A 14,881-nucleotide genomic window follows, 5' to 3' on the forward strand; every position below is an offset into this window, starting at 1 on the left:
AGAGGGCGTGTTTTTCCTGCTGGAATCTTGAGTCTCATTTACCATCTTGAGATGTCATTTTTTGTCATTCTGATTTTTTTCACAAGCCCTGTAAAGAATTGCATTCACTAGATCAACACTTCCTTAGCACCGACCCCATTTGGGCCTGGGTGTTTAGTCCTGTGCTGCATGCAGGTAGGGCAGGGAGAGAGACCAAAGAGCTGCCCTCAGGCACCACTGGGAGCTGCCCTGTGTGAGGCCGTGGAAGTCTGCAGGAAGGTCTACAGCAGATTTCTGGGGACTGGAGACTCTGGGGAAGGTCCCATAGAGGGCAGGATGCTTGAGCTGGGTTTTGAAGGTTGACTTGGAGTTTAAGGAAAGGGCCTTCTAGAAAGAGAGCAGAGCATAAGCTAGGAGGAGTGAGGGTCAGCTGGGGAGCCTCAGGACTCCCTGCCTGAAGGCAGTGCAAGAAGAGGAGACTGCGGGTGGGAGGACCCCATTGTAGAGTGCTTTGAAGGCAGAGGCCGAGTGCATCCAGGGAGGGGTAGCAACTTGGGTGGGGCTGGTGGCATTTCACTTGCACCTGTTTCGGAGGTGGGAAGAGTGAGCACTGGCGCAGTGTGTCTTGTGCGATTATGGCAGCTGCCTCATGGGCTTTCTTTTTTCTTTTTTTTGGCCGCACCGCAGGCGGCATCCTAGTTCCTAGGATTGAACCCGTGCACCCTGCAGTGGAAACACGGAGTCTTAACACTGCAGACCACCAGGGAAGTCCCCAAATGGGCTTTCTGAGTGAAACTCCTGAACAGGGCCTACCCTGGTATCTCTGTCCTGGACTTCAGAGTCCTTTCTGCCCCCAGACTGTCTCTCATCAGCCTCAGAAGTCTTGTGGCCCCAGGATTGTTGCAACACATTTACTATCTTCCAAGCCTGCTGTGTCCGTCACCACCACACAGGACCGCTGATTCCCTAATCATTCACCCCAGGCCATTGACCATTCAGTCCACAATTACTGAGTCCCCCTGTATGCCAGGCCCTGTGCCAGGCTCTGAGGACCGAGTGGTGACCCAGTGTGGAGGAAAGGCAGACTGCCCCCACTGCTCTCTGGAAGCCTGTCCCCTTCCCCCATCTTCCTCCAGAGTTTTCTCTACCTGTGCCAGCCCACATCCATTTCTCCTTCTGGGAGCCCCCGAATCCCCCACCCCTCCCCATCACACAAACATGTGTGCACATTTAAGTTCTAATTATTTTGTGTATGGTAAAGTTTTGTGTGTGAGAACACTTGCTTTGAGTTCTCTTGATTGTAATAAATTTGAAATTGCAAGGCAGAGGTATTGTTCAGAGGCTTTCCTCCTCATTTCATTACCTGTTATTTCCGGTGCTGCAGGCCCTTTGTCCAAAGGCAGGATTCTTTAGCGGTTGGAATAGCCCTGCGCAAGAACCAGCACTGTGCCCTGGGCTGTGGGAGCAAGTGACAGAAGGGCAAGCGCCGACAGGGTGACTTTGGGAGATGAGTAGGGATGGAACCCCTTCTATTTTTTCACTCAGAGCTGAAACCAAGGACCGTGGATGATCCTCCGTCACAATTTTCTTTTACCATTTTTGGGTCACAGATAAGTTTTTCCTTATTGTATAGAAACATAAAAAGCAAGCAAGCTCTTACTAGTTAAAAAAAAAGTTTAAAAAATTTTAAATTAAAAAAAAGAGCAGGGCTGATCTCTGGACAGAGAGGTTTTTAACATGGAGTGGGCAGACGTTACTTTGGTGTTTCTTTCTCCCCCCAAATACACAATAGACATAGTTTTTGGATCCCCCTGGCTTTCCATGAGAAGGGAGTTAAGGGGCCCTCAGGCTAGGTGGGGTTTCCCTGCAAGTCTGGAAGGGCAAGCTCTGGGAAGCCTCATACACTTGAGGTGTTTTCAGGTCCAGCCCAGTACCCTGTGCATGGCAGGTGTTCAGCCAGTTCACGTATTAATGATGCAGGCACTGGCTTATCTTACTAACTGCATTGTTGGCCCCCGTCTTCCTTCCAGTGCTTGGATCAGGGCGGGCATGGAGCAGGCCCTTAGCCATCTTTGTGGCTGAGGGTGTGTCCCGGCAGTCCCCGAGGACAGGCTGACGGCTGAATCCACTGCGCTGGGTCTGAAGACAGGGCAGAAGCTTGTCAAGCTTTCTGAGCTAGAGTCCTGGCTTCTGCCGTGTTGGGGTTGGAGTGGAGAGAGTGGGGCCTGCTGCCTCCATTGTCACAAAGACTTGCAGTTTTCTCTTATCTCCTGGTTTCAGCAGAATTTGGAAGAGAGCTGACAAGCATAGCGCTGTCCCCTTGGTAGAAGGCTGAAGTAGTAGAATTTGTTGGAGCAAGAAGCAGGGGAAAAGCTGGCTCAGCTTTATGTAATGACTCCTGACTCCTGATTAGAGATTCCTAGCTTTGAGAGTCCTCTCCCTGAGCCAGAAAACTGGGACGCTTCGCAGCTCAAAGTTGTCCCTATGTGGGGTCCCCATGCAGATGTCTGCAAGCCTGGGGCTGGGTGGGGGCAGGAACCTCGGTGGCTTGGGCTGAATTCCTGGGCCACACCTGGGAACCATGGCACTCCCGGAAGACAGGGTTGGTAAATGAGAACCAAGGGCCGGCCTGGGGCCAAAGATCTTGAGAAGGCTGTAGACAGGGGGCTAAGAATTTGCCTGTCCGCCATGTGTGCCTCAGAAAGCTGAGCCTGGGAGGGGAGTTCATGGGGGTATGTGGCTGGCCTGGAGGTGCCATTGAAGGATACCCTGGTCACCACAGGCTGGAAAGGCCAGGGAGTGCCTTAAAATTCAAATGCTGTACATGCTGTAGGTCTTAGTACAGGGATGTGTTGGGATTTGCCCAGACGAATGTCAGCATCCTGGGTTCAGTCCTTATGGTGCCCAAAGGGAAGAACAGTCCCTAAGGTTGGGGCCTTGTTTCCTCTGGTGTCCCAGGTCAGGCCACCTGGAAAGCCTAGGAGGTGACGGGGAGAGCCTTTGAGGAGCTGCTGACCTGGTTCTCATCTCTGGGCGGTGACTCTGGTCTTGCCACCTGCCTGCCTCCTCTTCCCTCCTTTGGCCCTCTTGGCTCCCAGCGTGGGCCCCCACCTCTCCTGGCTCCCTCAGGAATCTCCTACTGATGAGCTTTACCCAAGTCTGATGAATAAGTGGGAAAAAGGCATTAGGGCACTAAAAGCAATAATGCTCCCCTCCTACTAAGTTCTAGCTAAAGAAGCCAGCTCCTCTATGCACTGTAGTAAAACCCCGTCTTTGGATCCTTTCCCCTTGGAAATTGTGGTAATTGGCTGAACCAGACCTTTGTAAAAGATGATTGATATAAATATGACTGTTTAATTCACCTAAAATAAGAAGTTGCTTTCAAGCCCTACCAGAGTCATTTCCTATAAATCTTGCCTAATTACAAATTATCTTTCGTCAGTTGATTATAACAACCTGTGTGAACTTCTGCTTCCTTTGACTGGCAAACAGGGATTGCACCCGCATTAGATTCTGGGAACCCCTGCCCTTATGGGGTGCTCAGTCTGACCTAAGGGACACTGTAAACAGATAGTGCCTTGCAGGAGCAGCACTGGGACCAGGCCGGTGGGGGACGCAGAGGGAGGGAGACCCCAGGAGGCTCCACACCAGAAGTCAGGTTGGAATGGTGCTGTGGAAGTGTTCAGCCAGCCCTCTGGAGAGCCTGTGGGCGTGGATGCAGGAAAGCCCCTGGCCTGTTGGGGAGCCCTGCCTCAGGCAGGGCTTGTGTTAGGGGACGTGTGGGTGATGCTTGAGAGACAGGCTGGTGTGTAGGCCCAGACCAGCCATTGAGGAGTTTGTACTCCATGGGCTTCAGGAGGTCCAGTGCCTTCTGAGAGCAAACAAAAATGTTTATGAATGTGTACTTTTCTTCTTCTTAAGGATAAGATCTAAAGTTTTAAATCAGATTTATAAAGGGACCATGCTTTGGAAAACTTAGAACTTGCACAAGTGAAAAGCCAGAAAATGGCATTTGTTTTGTGTTGTAAAATGTCTTTCTGGTTTATACGATAAATTAAAAGCATCTCTTTGCTCAGTCTCCTTACTGAACTAACCAAAAACTGCAAGAAGAATAAGAAACAGAAAACTCTCTTCAACAAAACTAAGAAACACCTGTATGTAGGAATGCAGTGAACAAAGAATGGTTTCCAAGCACAGGGGAAATTAGTTCTGATGAGGGAGGGCCCCAGAAGGGGAAACTTGCCTCTGCGGAACTAGGGCAGGGAGGTCAGAGTCCAGAGGGCCAAACCCAAGAACCACCTTCTTGGACTGGTTAGCAAAGCCACCATATGTGGGGACGTTTAGGAGTGTCCCTGAACCCTGTGTGATGCCAAGAAGTTACTAGGGAGGTGGAGTTGCTCAAGGAGTTGAGCAGATTGGGGGGCGGGGAGTGGGGGGAACCATGGGCTGCCAGCAGCCTGGACAATGGAAAGACAAAGGAAAGTTAAAGTAGGTGTAATTGGTATCTCTGGAGAGGAGAACAAAACAAATGGAACAGAGAAAGATTCAAAGGTATAATTAATAGAAAACGTTTCCCCCCTGAAGTAAAGGAACACATAAATCTTTAGTTTGAAAGGACATACTGAATTTCAGGAAAAATAGATATGGAATATTAAGTTACTAAACTTCAAAGAGAAAAAAAAAAAGAGTTCTAGAGCACCTAGAGGAAAATGTTAGTATACCTATAAGGGGAACTAATTGGGCTGGCCCAGAGCTCCCCACAGTAATAGTTAGAAAACACAGGGGCTGTACCTGCAAAGTCCTCAGGAAAAGGAACTGTCAACTGAGAATTTTACATCCAGCCAAGCTGTTGTTCAGATTTAATGACCACAAAGGTATGTTCGGACTTTCAAGAACTAGGGAACATGGTTCCTATGAGCTCTTTTAACATGAATGAATGAATAAAAACTTCTAGAGATACACTCCATAAGACATGAATGGGCAAGCTATGACTAGAGGACTAGTAACCCCTCAACAGAGTCCTAAGGGGGATGGCATCTACCACTCCCTTGCCCTCAGGTGAGCCATGGTTCACACAAGCACCACAGTGCAAGAGACATTCAGCCTTCAGAGTTACACCGAGCTCATGGCATTTGATGGTTCAGCTGACTGATGCCCACACACAGCTCTTGTGACTCTGGGAAGACCACAGATTGGAGGTGAAAATGGGACCAAGGGAAAGGTCAGAGGTAAACACTACATGCATCCTCTGGTCTCTTTCGGGGGATGAATTTGACCCGAGGTGGGTCTGGCCCAGTTCTGAATGAGACACTCCTGGAAGCTGGGTATCACTTGAGGCAGGTCTGAGGGTCTGGTTTGGTTCTGCATCATGGATGACAAGTTCATGGCCTTTGTGCTTATGTGCCCTACTCCTGGGTTCATGACAGACCTTTCTAATTGGTGGCAACAGTCTTTCCCACTGATCTTTCTCAAATCCAGCCCTCCACGCAGTCTCTGCCAATTAATGGGGTTAGAGGAAAGTTACCTTTATTTCCCATCCTTGTTCTGGATTCTGGAGACTGACTGGGCCTAAAGGGAACCAAGGCCAAATCAGATTGTCCTGAGAAATGCTCTCAACCTAGTGGACCCAGATAGGCCTCAAGGCTGGGGAATGAGGTACCCAGGGCTTGCTTTCCTTGCAGTTATGGCCTGGGTCCCATCTTGCTCTCAGCCTCCTGCTGGTGTCTCCCCTTATGCTGGCAGCTTCCCCGGGGCTGTGTCTGATGGCAGCAACTCTTATCTCTACCAGGGACCCATGATCAAAAAGGCAGGAGGCCACTGGCCTGAAAGCTGGGCAGGTCAAGAAATGTTTTCTTGTGTGAAAACTGGCATTTTTTTAAAACTCAAACTTTCTGAATTCTCCCATCCATTCCTGAGAGAGTTGCTCCAGGACCCAGGACCTAGATCCTGGTGCCCACCGTTCTGCAGCCCTTGCTTCTCTGCCTGGATACACGGGGGCCGCTGGGCTGGCCTAGAGGTCCTTCCTGGCCTGGACCTTAAAGGAGAAATCCTCCCATAGCATCTTCCTGGCCATAATTGCCTGTTAGAGAAAGGTCAGCCAGGAATTTATCAAAACCTTGTTTGAAGCTGTGGGAACTCTTCCGGCTGCTCTTAGAAAAACAGTTTCTTTAAATTCAGTCCCCTCCTGGTGAGCAAAGGCAGCCATTTATTTGTGTGAAATATTTCTCTTTCAAGTATTCAACTGGAGGTGGCGGGGGGCATGCTCTAGAATGCTGCCATGTGGAACCCAGCCTAGTTTTCCCTTGGGAGCTCACACGGTCTCTTCCTGCTTTTCCTGCCAGTCTGCCCAGCCTGAGCAGGCCCTCCCTGACTGCAGCCACCAGAGGGCCTCCAGGCTCCTTCCCACGTGGACTAGGGCAGCCACGGCTCTCCCTGGTGGCCCTGCCCTTATGGACATACCTGGTGTCTGAGCATCTTTGGTCACTGGAGCTTGTCGGCCTCATGCCTCTCTTGGGAGTTTCTGACAGAGGGGAGTCCAGCTTTTGACTGGATTATTCCTCCCGGCAGTGGTCATGGTAAGGGACAGAAGGCCACAGGGGTACTGAGGAGAGCTGGTGGGGAGGCCGACGGGATTGGCCTTGTGGCAGGGGCTTCTTCCTGCCCTGCTAGCTAGCTTTAAGACTTGTTTCTGATTAGTCAGTAGCCTTAAATGCTGAAAGGGAGGAAACCTGGTAGAAATACAGCAATTTTTACATCCTCTACCTTTCTTGGCCATCTTTTTAAAATATCTATCCTGGATAAGGCATTTTTAGTCTTCCCCTGCTTGTCTTCCAGCCACTCCTTCATATCTCTGCCCTCTCCCTCCTTCTTAACCTGCCTGTCCTCCTGTGTCTTTTCCACTTTATGGCAGTGTCCCTCTCCCCTCCTGCTCACCTGTCCTCATCCCAGCCCTCCTCAAGGAGCAGGACTCCTGGAGGCTGCTGGGAGGAGCACTGGCCTCCAGGGCTCTCACTACTGATGAGCCATATCCATGAAGCCAGGTCTTCCCTGGGGCTGGGCTGGGTCCTGATTGTGGACACCTCCCTTCCTCCCTCCCTTCTGCACCCAGTGGAGACCTTTGTTAAGGAGGGCCTCCTGGGGAGGGCATTCCTCTGCCCTCCCCAGGAGGCCCTAGGCTACTCCAACCCTGGCCCCCTTGGGACTTGTGTCCAGTAGAGTGTCACAGACAAATCTGGATCTCTGGCCATGGATGGGCCCTTGTGGTCAGCAGGATAGAGAACTGGCCTGTCTTGAGGATAAGGGACTGAGTGGGAGAGGGCTCATGGCCCTCGTGGGTGTAGCCTTTTCCTTCAGAGCTTCTGAGGCTTCTCAGCCCTCAGGGACGTAGACTCAGGAGCATGTCGTTGAATGCTTCTCCTTATGGGAACTTCTCTGACCCTGGGGGTTGTGTTCTTGTTGTTCTCCTTTCTCTGACCTCTCTGTTTCTGATACCCCTTCTGCTCCCATTAATGTTGATACTCCCCACAAATCTTTTCTGGACCACTGCTCTCCATGTGATCTTTATCCCCTGAGGCTCACCTGTGAACTGAACCCTTAACTCTCCCAGATAAAAATATCTAGACTTGTCTGAATTGAACCCAAGCTCCGACCCATTTCCTGATGTTCCTTGGATGCCCCCTGAAGACCACCAACTCAGCAAAACCAAACTCAACCTCGTGATTTTGCCATTTCACTCCCCAACCTCCACCCACCAGTTGGCTTCTCTCCCTGGATCCTCCGTCTCAATCAAAAGAACCACTCCTCCCTAGACCCCAGGTCAGAATACCCCTGCTGAGCCTTCCCTCCCTCTTGGTCCCTGGACTATCTTTTGGGCTGTTGCCTTATTCTCACTGTCTCCCTGCCTCCACCATCTCCTTGACGCAGAGCTGGAGCACTCCCTTGTTTGAAAAGCTTGGAGGCCCTGCTCTCCTGGCCCTTCCTATTTTAGCTCTGAGCTTCCCATGTAGTCCTGGTAGTTGGGTGCACACTGTTGCCAGGAGCTGTTCTAGGTGCTGAGAATAGCACTGACTTACACCTTGTCAGGCCTCTGGGTCGTTGCAAGTGCTTTCCTCTCTGCTTCGATTGCCCTTTATCTTGGGGAGAACAGCCCATCCATTAAGACCTGGTTTAGATGTCTCCTAGTCCTCAAAGCCTTGTCAGACTTCTGCCTTCCCTGGACTGTGTGGAGGTGTCTTACAGTGATTTGTTTGCACATCTGTCTCCTCTCTGGACTGGAGGCTCCCAGAAGACTGGATCCCTGTCTGATTCACTTTTTAAAAACATTTATTTTAGTTAAATATTGAATAGGTGTTTATAGAGAATATAAGAACACTGATAAAATATGTGTAAGATGTAAAGGATAGCAATACAACCAACACCTGTGGACCCACCTTCGTTTGTAAGAGACGTAATCCATTCTTACCATCAGTACCTATCACAGGGCCTGGAACTATCATTCCAGGGGTCAGTGAATGTTTGCGAATGACGGAATGCTCGAATGAATGAGTGAATGAATGTGGTTTTCTCTATGAGTCTCTCAGTGTTGCTGGCCAAACTCCAGGGGAAGTTGTCATAACTAAGTAACATCACTGCCCTAGCTCAGCCCCACTCCATGAGCTCACTGCACTGCCATATGACTTCCTGTTTACTTTGCATCTACACTTATTGAGTGTCCACTCAGTGCCCAGCATGGTGCTGGGGCCTGGGCTACAGTGAGAAGCAAAATGTCAGAGACCGCTTCTGAGGGAGTTTCCACTTAAACAGCTCTTCAGAAGAAAGAAAAAAGAATCCAAATTGCAGTGCTTCCCACCCCTCCATAGCCTCACTGTGCTCCCCCAGAGGTGGTGTGGGACATGGTTAGGGACATGGACTGGTGGCCTTGATATTGGAATCCCAGTGCCACCACTTACAGGTCATAATAGCTTTTCAAGTTCCATAACTTCTATGTGTGGCAGTTTCCTTGTCTGTAAAATAAGCAAATTGGATCCTACCGCATGGATTTGCTATGAGGCTTAAAGGAGTTAATATGTGACAGGTGCTTGGCACATGTGGCGCTCATGGTGAGGGCCCGATTAGTATCACCTTTGCTGTGGTCAAGTGGAGTGTTCTATGTGGTGGGACTGGGGGTGCAGCCCCTGGCCAGAGAGGACTCCGGGTGTTGTTCCTGTCATTCTGTCCTGCGTGAGGTCAGATCCAGCGGAGGGCCAAGTGCATACCTGTCACATGCCATGTCTCCTCAGCTCGAACACATTTTGGGGCCACATTTTAATGTTCTGAGTCGTGATGTGACTGCAGTCCATCCATCCAGGAAACACGTATTGAGCATCCAGCATGTGCTGGGCACTGTGCTAGGCTCTGAGGTGCAGCTGTGGAGAAAGCACAGAGGCCCTGCCCGCATAGCGCTGTCAGGCTAATGCAGGGACCACAGAGGGTGCACAGAAGCAACATATATAGTATATGATGAGTCGGAAGGTGCTCAGTGCCATGGAGAACAAAGAGGCAGGAGGGATGGAAGCTGCATTTTAAATAGGGTGGTCCAGGAAAGTGTCTCCGAAACGATGCCACCAGAGCAAAGACTCGAGAGAGCGCAAGTGCCAGCAGATGCAAATGCCCAGAGGCAGGAGTGGGCCTGGCGTAAGGGAAGTGGACACAGGGAGAGAGAATAGTAGGAGATGAGGCTGGAGGGAAAGGGCCCAAATCTCATGGGGCCTCATGGACCATTGTAAAGCCTTTGGCTTTTCCTGTGTGAGGGAAAGGAAGGTTTAAGCAGACAAGGGAAGTGGTTTGATTTATGTACGTAAAGGATTATCCCAGCTGCCGCATGGTGAAGACTGCCACGTAGAGGGGCAAGTGGGAGCAACCCAGCTTGTGCAAAAAAAAAGAGGGCACAGTGACTTGACAGGTGGAGCGAGGAGGCAGAGGAAGTGGCCGGACGCTGAAGCCCACAAGATTTACTGATGATCGACATGGACTGAGAGAAGAAGGGAGTCAGAGACTCCAAGGGGAAGATGGGGAGGGGCACATTTGTGGGAAGATCAGGGGCTCAGCTTGGACACAGCAAGTTTGAGGTGCCTGTAAGACATCTCAGTGAAGATGGCAGTGAGCCAAGGGAGGAGCTCAGGGGAGGAGTCTGGGCCAGACACACATTTGTAGTTATCAGTGGGGAGTGGGAGTTAAAGCCTTGAGTCTGGGTGGGTCTTGAGCCTCAGGGGTTTGTGTACTCGGAAATGCTTGTGTGGACAAAAGCTAAGTCCCTGCAGTGTAGGAAGTGGGGTCCCTCGTTTGGGACACGAGGAAGACCCTGCAGAAGAGCTTGGAAAGGTATGGCCAGGAGGGAGGAGGTCGCTCAGGAGAGGGTGGTGTTCTGGGAGGCCAGTGGAGAGCTTATTTCAGGAAGGATGGAGTGCTCAGTGCTGTCAAGTTCCGCTGCTGGTCAGGGGATGATCAGGTGGGAGGAGGAACTGAGAAGCGACTGTCAGATTTGATGATGTGGAGGCCACCGGTGACTGTCACCTGAGCGATTTCTGTGGAAGGATGGGCAAAAGCCAGGCTGTATTGGTTGAGAGGAAGGGAGGAGAGGGGCTGGAGGCCGTGAGTGGAGACCACTCTCTCAAGAAGTTTTGCTGTAAAGAGCAGCAGAGAAATGAGGCAGTAGCTGAGGGGGAAAGTGGGCCAAAGTTCTTTTTTCTTTTTCAAGATGGGAGACACATGTTTGTATGGCCATTGAAATCATCCAAATAGAGAGGTAAACATGGACGGTGAAGGAGAGGGGAGAATTTGTGAAGTTGAGAAGTGGGCCTTGGGAACAGGAGACAGGCAAACACAGCGGGACAGACGCCGAGAGGCCTTAGATGTACAAATTCCCCTCCAGTGGCTCCCGCTTTCCCTGTGAGATGGTGAGCAAGTTGTCAGTGACAGCGAGGAGAGGGAGGGACATGCTGGCGGCTTGCAGATCAAGGAGAGGTGTGAGGAATCATCCAGGAGACAGGAGAGTGAAGGGCTCATGGGCGTGTATTGTGATTGCCAGGTGTCAACTACAGTCGCCGTGTGATGTGTGAACACACGTCAGGCCTCTGTGCAGGGACCGTTGCCCTTCCAGTGCAGACTTTGCTGGGTGCAGTGGGCATTGTTTGTTTATTCACTGTCACCACAGCTGAGTTGAAAGTTAACTTGAATTTGGATCCCTAAGTGTCACATAAAATGCCCCGAGAAAGACTACACTGTGATGCAACACTGAATTAAAAAGTCACTGTGTACACGGAAGATTGCCTGTCACACCTCACGCAAAACAAACACAGTAGAAATTGCTAAGTTTCTCAGGAGAAACCACTGACCTTGCACAGCCTGAGAAGGGGCTACAGTCTCTTCACATGTTATAAAGGGCTCTTCGTAGCTTCTGATTAGCTTTAAAAAAAATTTTTTTTTAAATTTATTTGGCTGTGCCAGGTCTTAGTTGCGGCACACAGGATCTTCGTTGCTACGTGTGGGATCTAGTTCCCTGACCAGGGATCGAACCCAGGCCGCCTGCATTGGGAGTGCGGAGTCTTAACCACTGGACCACCAGGGAAGTCCGTTTCTGATTGGCTTTCAAGGGCTGCTTTTAAATTCTAGCCCCAAATAATTTAAGTAAAAAATGAAATTATGAATTTAACCAAGTGGGATTATTTCTTTACGATACCTAGAAATTAGTCTACTGAAAGGCCCTAGAGTCCAGGTTCCAAGTGTGGGCCAGAGATGGCTGCAGCCACCACCACACTGGGCCTCACAGCTGGTGGCAAAGGTGGCTCAGAGGGGCTAGACTCAGACTCTGGTTATCCCACTGAAGAAGAAAGTGGCAGGTCTGTGAGACTGGATGGATGGGTGTATGCTCTTGTTGGTTGATGGACATTCAACAGTGTTTCTTTTTCCTGGAAGAGTCTTAATTAGACCAAGGGTGTGTCTCTTCCCCAGCAGTTCCTCGGAAAGCAAGAAGGACTGCAGAGTGTCTTGAAGTGGGCCTCGCCAGGGGGGCTCCTCGTCTCCCCTCTGAAATAGCTTGTCCTAAGGCATCCTACAGTTGGCTCCTGAATTTTTTGGCAAGCAGATGGTCTTCATATAAAGGCAGCAAACTTAGAATCCCCTCCTATTAGTCAGACCCTACAAGGAACAGGAACACTGGGGCTGAAGGGGCCAGGCCAGGATGCTCCACAGGTGGCTGTGGCCGGGCCTCTGCAGTGGCTCTCAGCCAGGCTGCCCTGTCGCCTGGGTGCCAGTATCCACCCAAATGAATACAGACTGAAGCAAGTATCGAATTTCAGGGAAGCAATATGAAGCATTGCTTTTGGCTTTTTGTGCTTGGCTTTTTTCAAATTGGAATACTGGCAGAAATGAACTGAAATTGGGTCAAATGAGAAGGAATATAGGGCATTGAGTTTAGCTTGATGGTTTGCCTTCTACCTCATTGAACTACTCAACTCTGCTGGCTCTGCTGCAGCAGGGCCATGTCGGATGGAGGTTGGGGTCAGGCATATTGACCCCAATGCCCCTCGATGGTTGCTCAAGGCCTGGATCCTAGAACTCCGGTCCCACCCTGCCTTGCACTAGCAGAAAGGTAACACTTCACCCATCTTGATGGACTTGGTCTGGCATTAGACCTGCCGGAAGACTGCCAGAAGGAAGGCTCCATTGTCCCTGCTGGAGATGGCATTAACTGGGCATTGGAGTGCCTCCCCACCCTCACCTCCAACTTCCTGGGGTCGGCCTCTGAAGTGGACAAGCCAGAATGTAACAGACCTGCCAGGGAAGTAGCGCTAAACTAGCTGCATGTTGAAATCACGTAGGGAGGAAAAAAATACTAATGCCAGGGTCCTGTCCCCACAGATTTTGATGTAATTTGTCTGGGGTGCAGTCTGAGAGTCAGAAATTTTAAAATCAGCCTAGGTGTTACTAATGTATAGGTTTAGAGCCTTGGTTTTCAAAGTGTAGTCTGCAGACTACAGTAAAGGCATCACCTTAGAGATTCTTTTTTTAACATCTTTATTGGTGTACCTTAGAGATTCTTAAAAGTGCAAACTCCACCCCAGACCTACTGAATCAGACTCTGCACTTTAGTGGGATGTAAGAGGGGACACTCATGAGCCAACCACATGGCCTGGTGCTGAGGGTTCAAGTCGGGGGACACTTGTCAGTCAGCACTCAGCCAGTGGGGGCTGTGATGATGCCACTGGGCAGCAGAGGAGGGTGGCGACGGGGCTTGGCAGAGTCACCTAGGTTGGTGGAGACCTCTGCAGGGGAATTCTCTAAGGTATATCTCTAACATTGTCATTTTCAATGTCATTTCAGCGTTTCCAGGAGACTGGACCCCAAGGAGCCCCTGGGTAGCCAGAGAGCAGCTTCCCCAACCCTGAAGCAGCCTTCTGCTCCTGCTCCCAGCCGTGAGAGCCCCCAGGAGACGAGGGCACAGGGCCCAGCAGGCCAGGAGGCTGATGGCCCCCGCAGGACGCTGCAGGTAGACAGCAGGACGCAGAGATCAGGGCGGTCCCCCTCTGTGTCACCGGACAGAGGCAGCACCCCCACATCACCCTACTCCGTCCCCCAGATCGCCCCCCTTCCCAGCAGCACGCTGTGTCCCATATGTAAGACCTCGGATCTCACGTCAACCCCCAGCCAGCCAAACTTCAACACCTGCACCCAGTGTCACAACAAGGTCTGCAACCAGTGTGGGTTCAACCCCAACCCTCACCTCACCCAGGTAATCAACTCTGCGCCGGCTTCCTCCACCCCACCTGCCTTCCCAGGCCTCCCCTGTTTCCCCTTTTCACCAGCTCTCTTTTCCTGGTCATTTCCCTTGGCCATCAGCTTCTGTGTCTTCCCAGGGCTTGTATTCTGGCTCCCAGATGTGGTAGCAAAGAAAAAGTCCTGGCCCCAGATGTCCTGAGGTATTCCTGCACCTACTGAAAGCTTGGGCTCAGTCCTGAGTAGAAGACGCTTTCTTACCTGGTCCAAGTTTGACCTGGAAAAATGGCCTTAGGGAGGGCCAATGACAGTCTTATGGACAACTTTTCCCAGTGGATGCTCATTTGGAGAGGGCCATGAGCAGCTGCAGGGCCCAAAGGGAGGCAAGTCTCCCTGGCCGTCAGCCAGCCTCTCTCCCTGACAGTGGGTCTTGGAGAGGGATGCCAGTGAGGGGAGCAAGGTGTTAAGGGAGACAGGAAACTGCCTCCCACCTGGGCTTCAGGAACCACCTCCTCTGGGCTTCCGTTCCAGTAAGCTGGGGCCTGATAGGGCAGAGCAGCTACCCATCCCAAGAAACAACCTTGGGGTAAAGTAGAGACCCAGACTGGGGGCCAAGCATCCACATGGAGACAGTGTCCTACACTCACCAAGAGGCCACTGCAAGGCCATTTCCATGTGATTGGCCTCCGTTCTCCCCCAAAGGACCCTGGGTCCCCAGCCCCACCCTTGCTGTGTTGGGATGCCTTGAGTTGCTGTGGGATGCTCAGCCAAGCCCCTGAGCCTCTCTTTGGTGCCATGGAGGCTGGGTGCCCCAATATACTAGCTGGGCTGGGGCCATGCCTTTGAAATGAGTGGGTTTGTCAGCTTCCTCCCTCTCCTCCATGGTAACCCACAGAAGTCTCTGGTAGTTCCCCCAGGGCTCTGCCCTTGGGCCAGATGGAGAGTGGTGACTGCATGGCCACAGCTGGGATTATCAGCAGCAGGAGCCGTTTGGACCACATGGGTGGGGGGATGAGTGAGAATAATTGTTCACAGGTTGGGGTCTATTTGTGATATGAGGTGCTGTGGGTGTGGGACGTGTGCTTTGCGAGAGGTAAGTGTGAGATTCCGAGGAAGGAGCTGCCGGTGTGGGGAGATGATTCAGTGCGTT

The 14,881-nt window shown here is 51.2% G+C and overlaps 1 protein-coding gene across 1 annotated transcript in view; it reads left to right on the plus strand.

Moving 5' to 3' along the window:
• Window positions 1-14,881, plus strand: part of BSN (bassoon presynaptic cytomatrix protein) — an 87,946-nt gene that overhangs the window by 35,159 nt on the left and 37,906 nt on the right. The window contains exon 3 of the mRNA XM_061196820.1: window positions 13,339-13,747. Coding sequence (XP_061052803.1) covers window positions 13,339-13,747 — 409 coding nt within the window. The remainder of the gene's footprint in view (window positions 1-13,338; window positions 13,748-14,881) is intronic.

Source organism: Eubalaena glacialis, chromosome 7, assembly GCF_028564815.1.
Source record: "Eubalaena glacialis isolate mEubGla1 chromosome 7, mEubGla1.1.hap2.+ XY, whole genome shotgun sequence".
Classification (NCBI taxonomy): Eukaryota; Metazoa; Chordata; class Mammalia; order Artiodactyla; family Balaenidae; genus Eubalaena; species Eubalaena glacialis.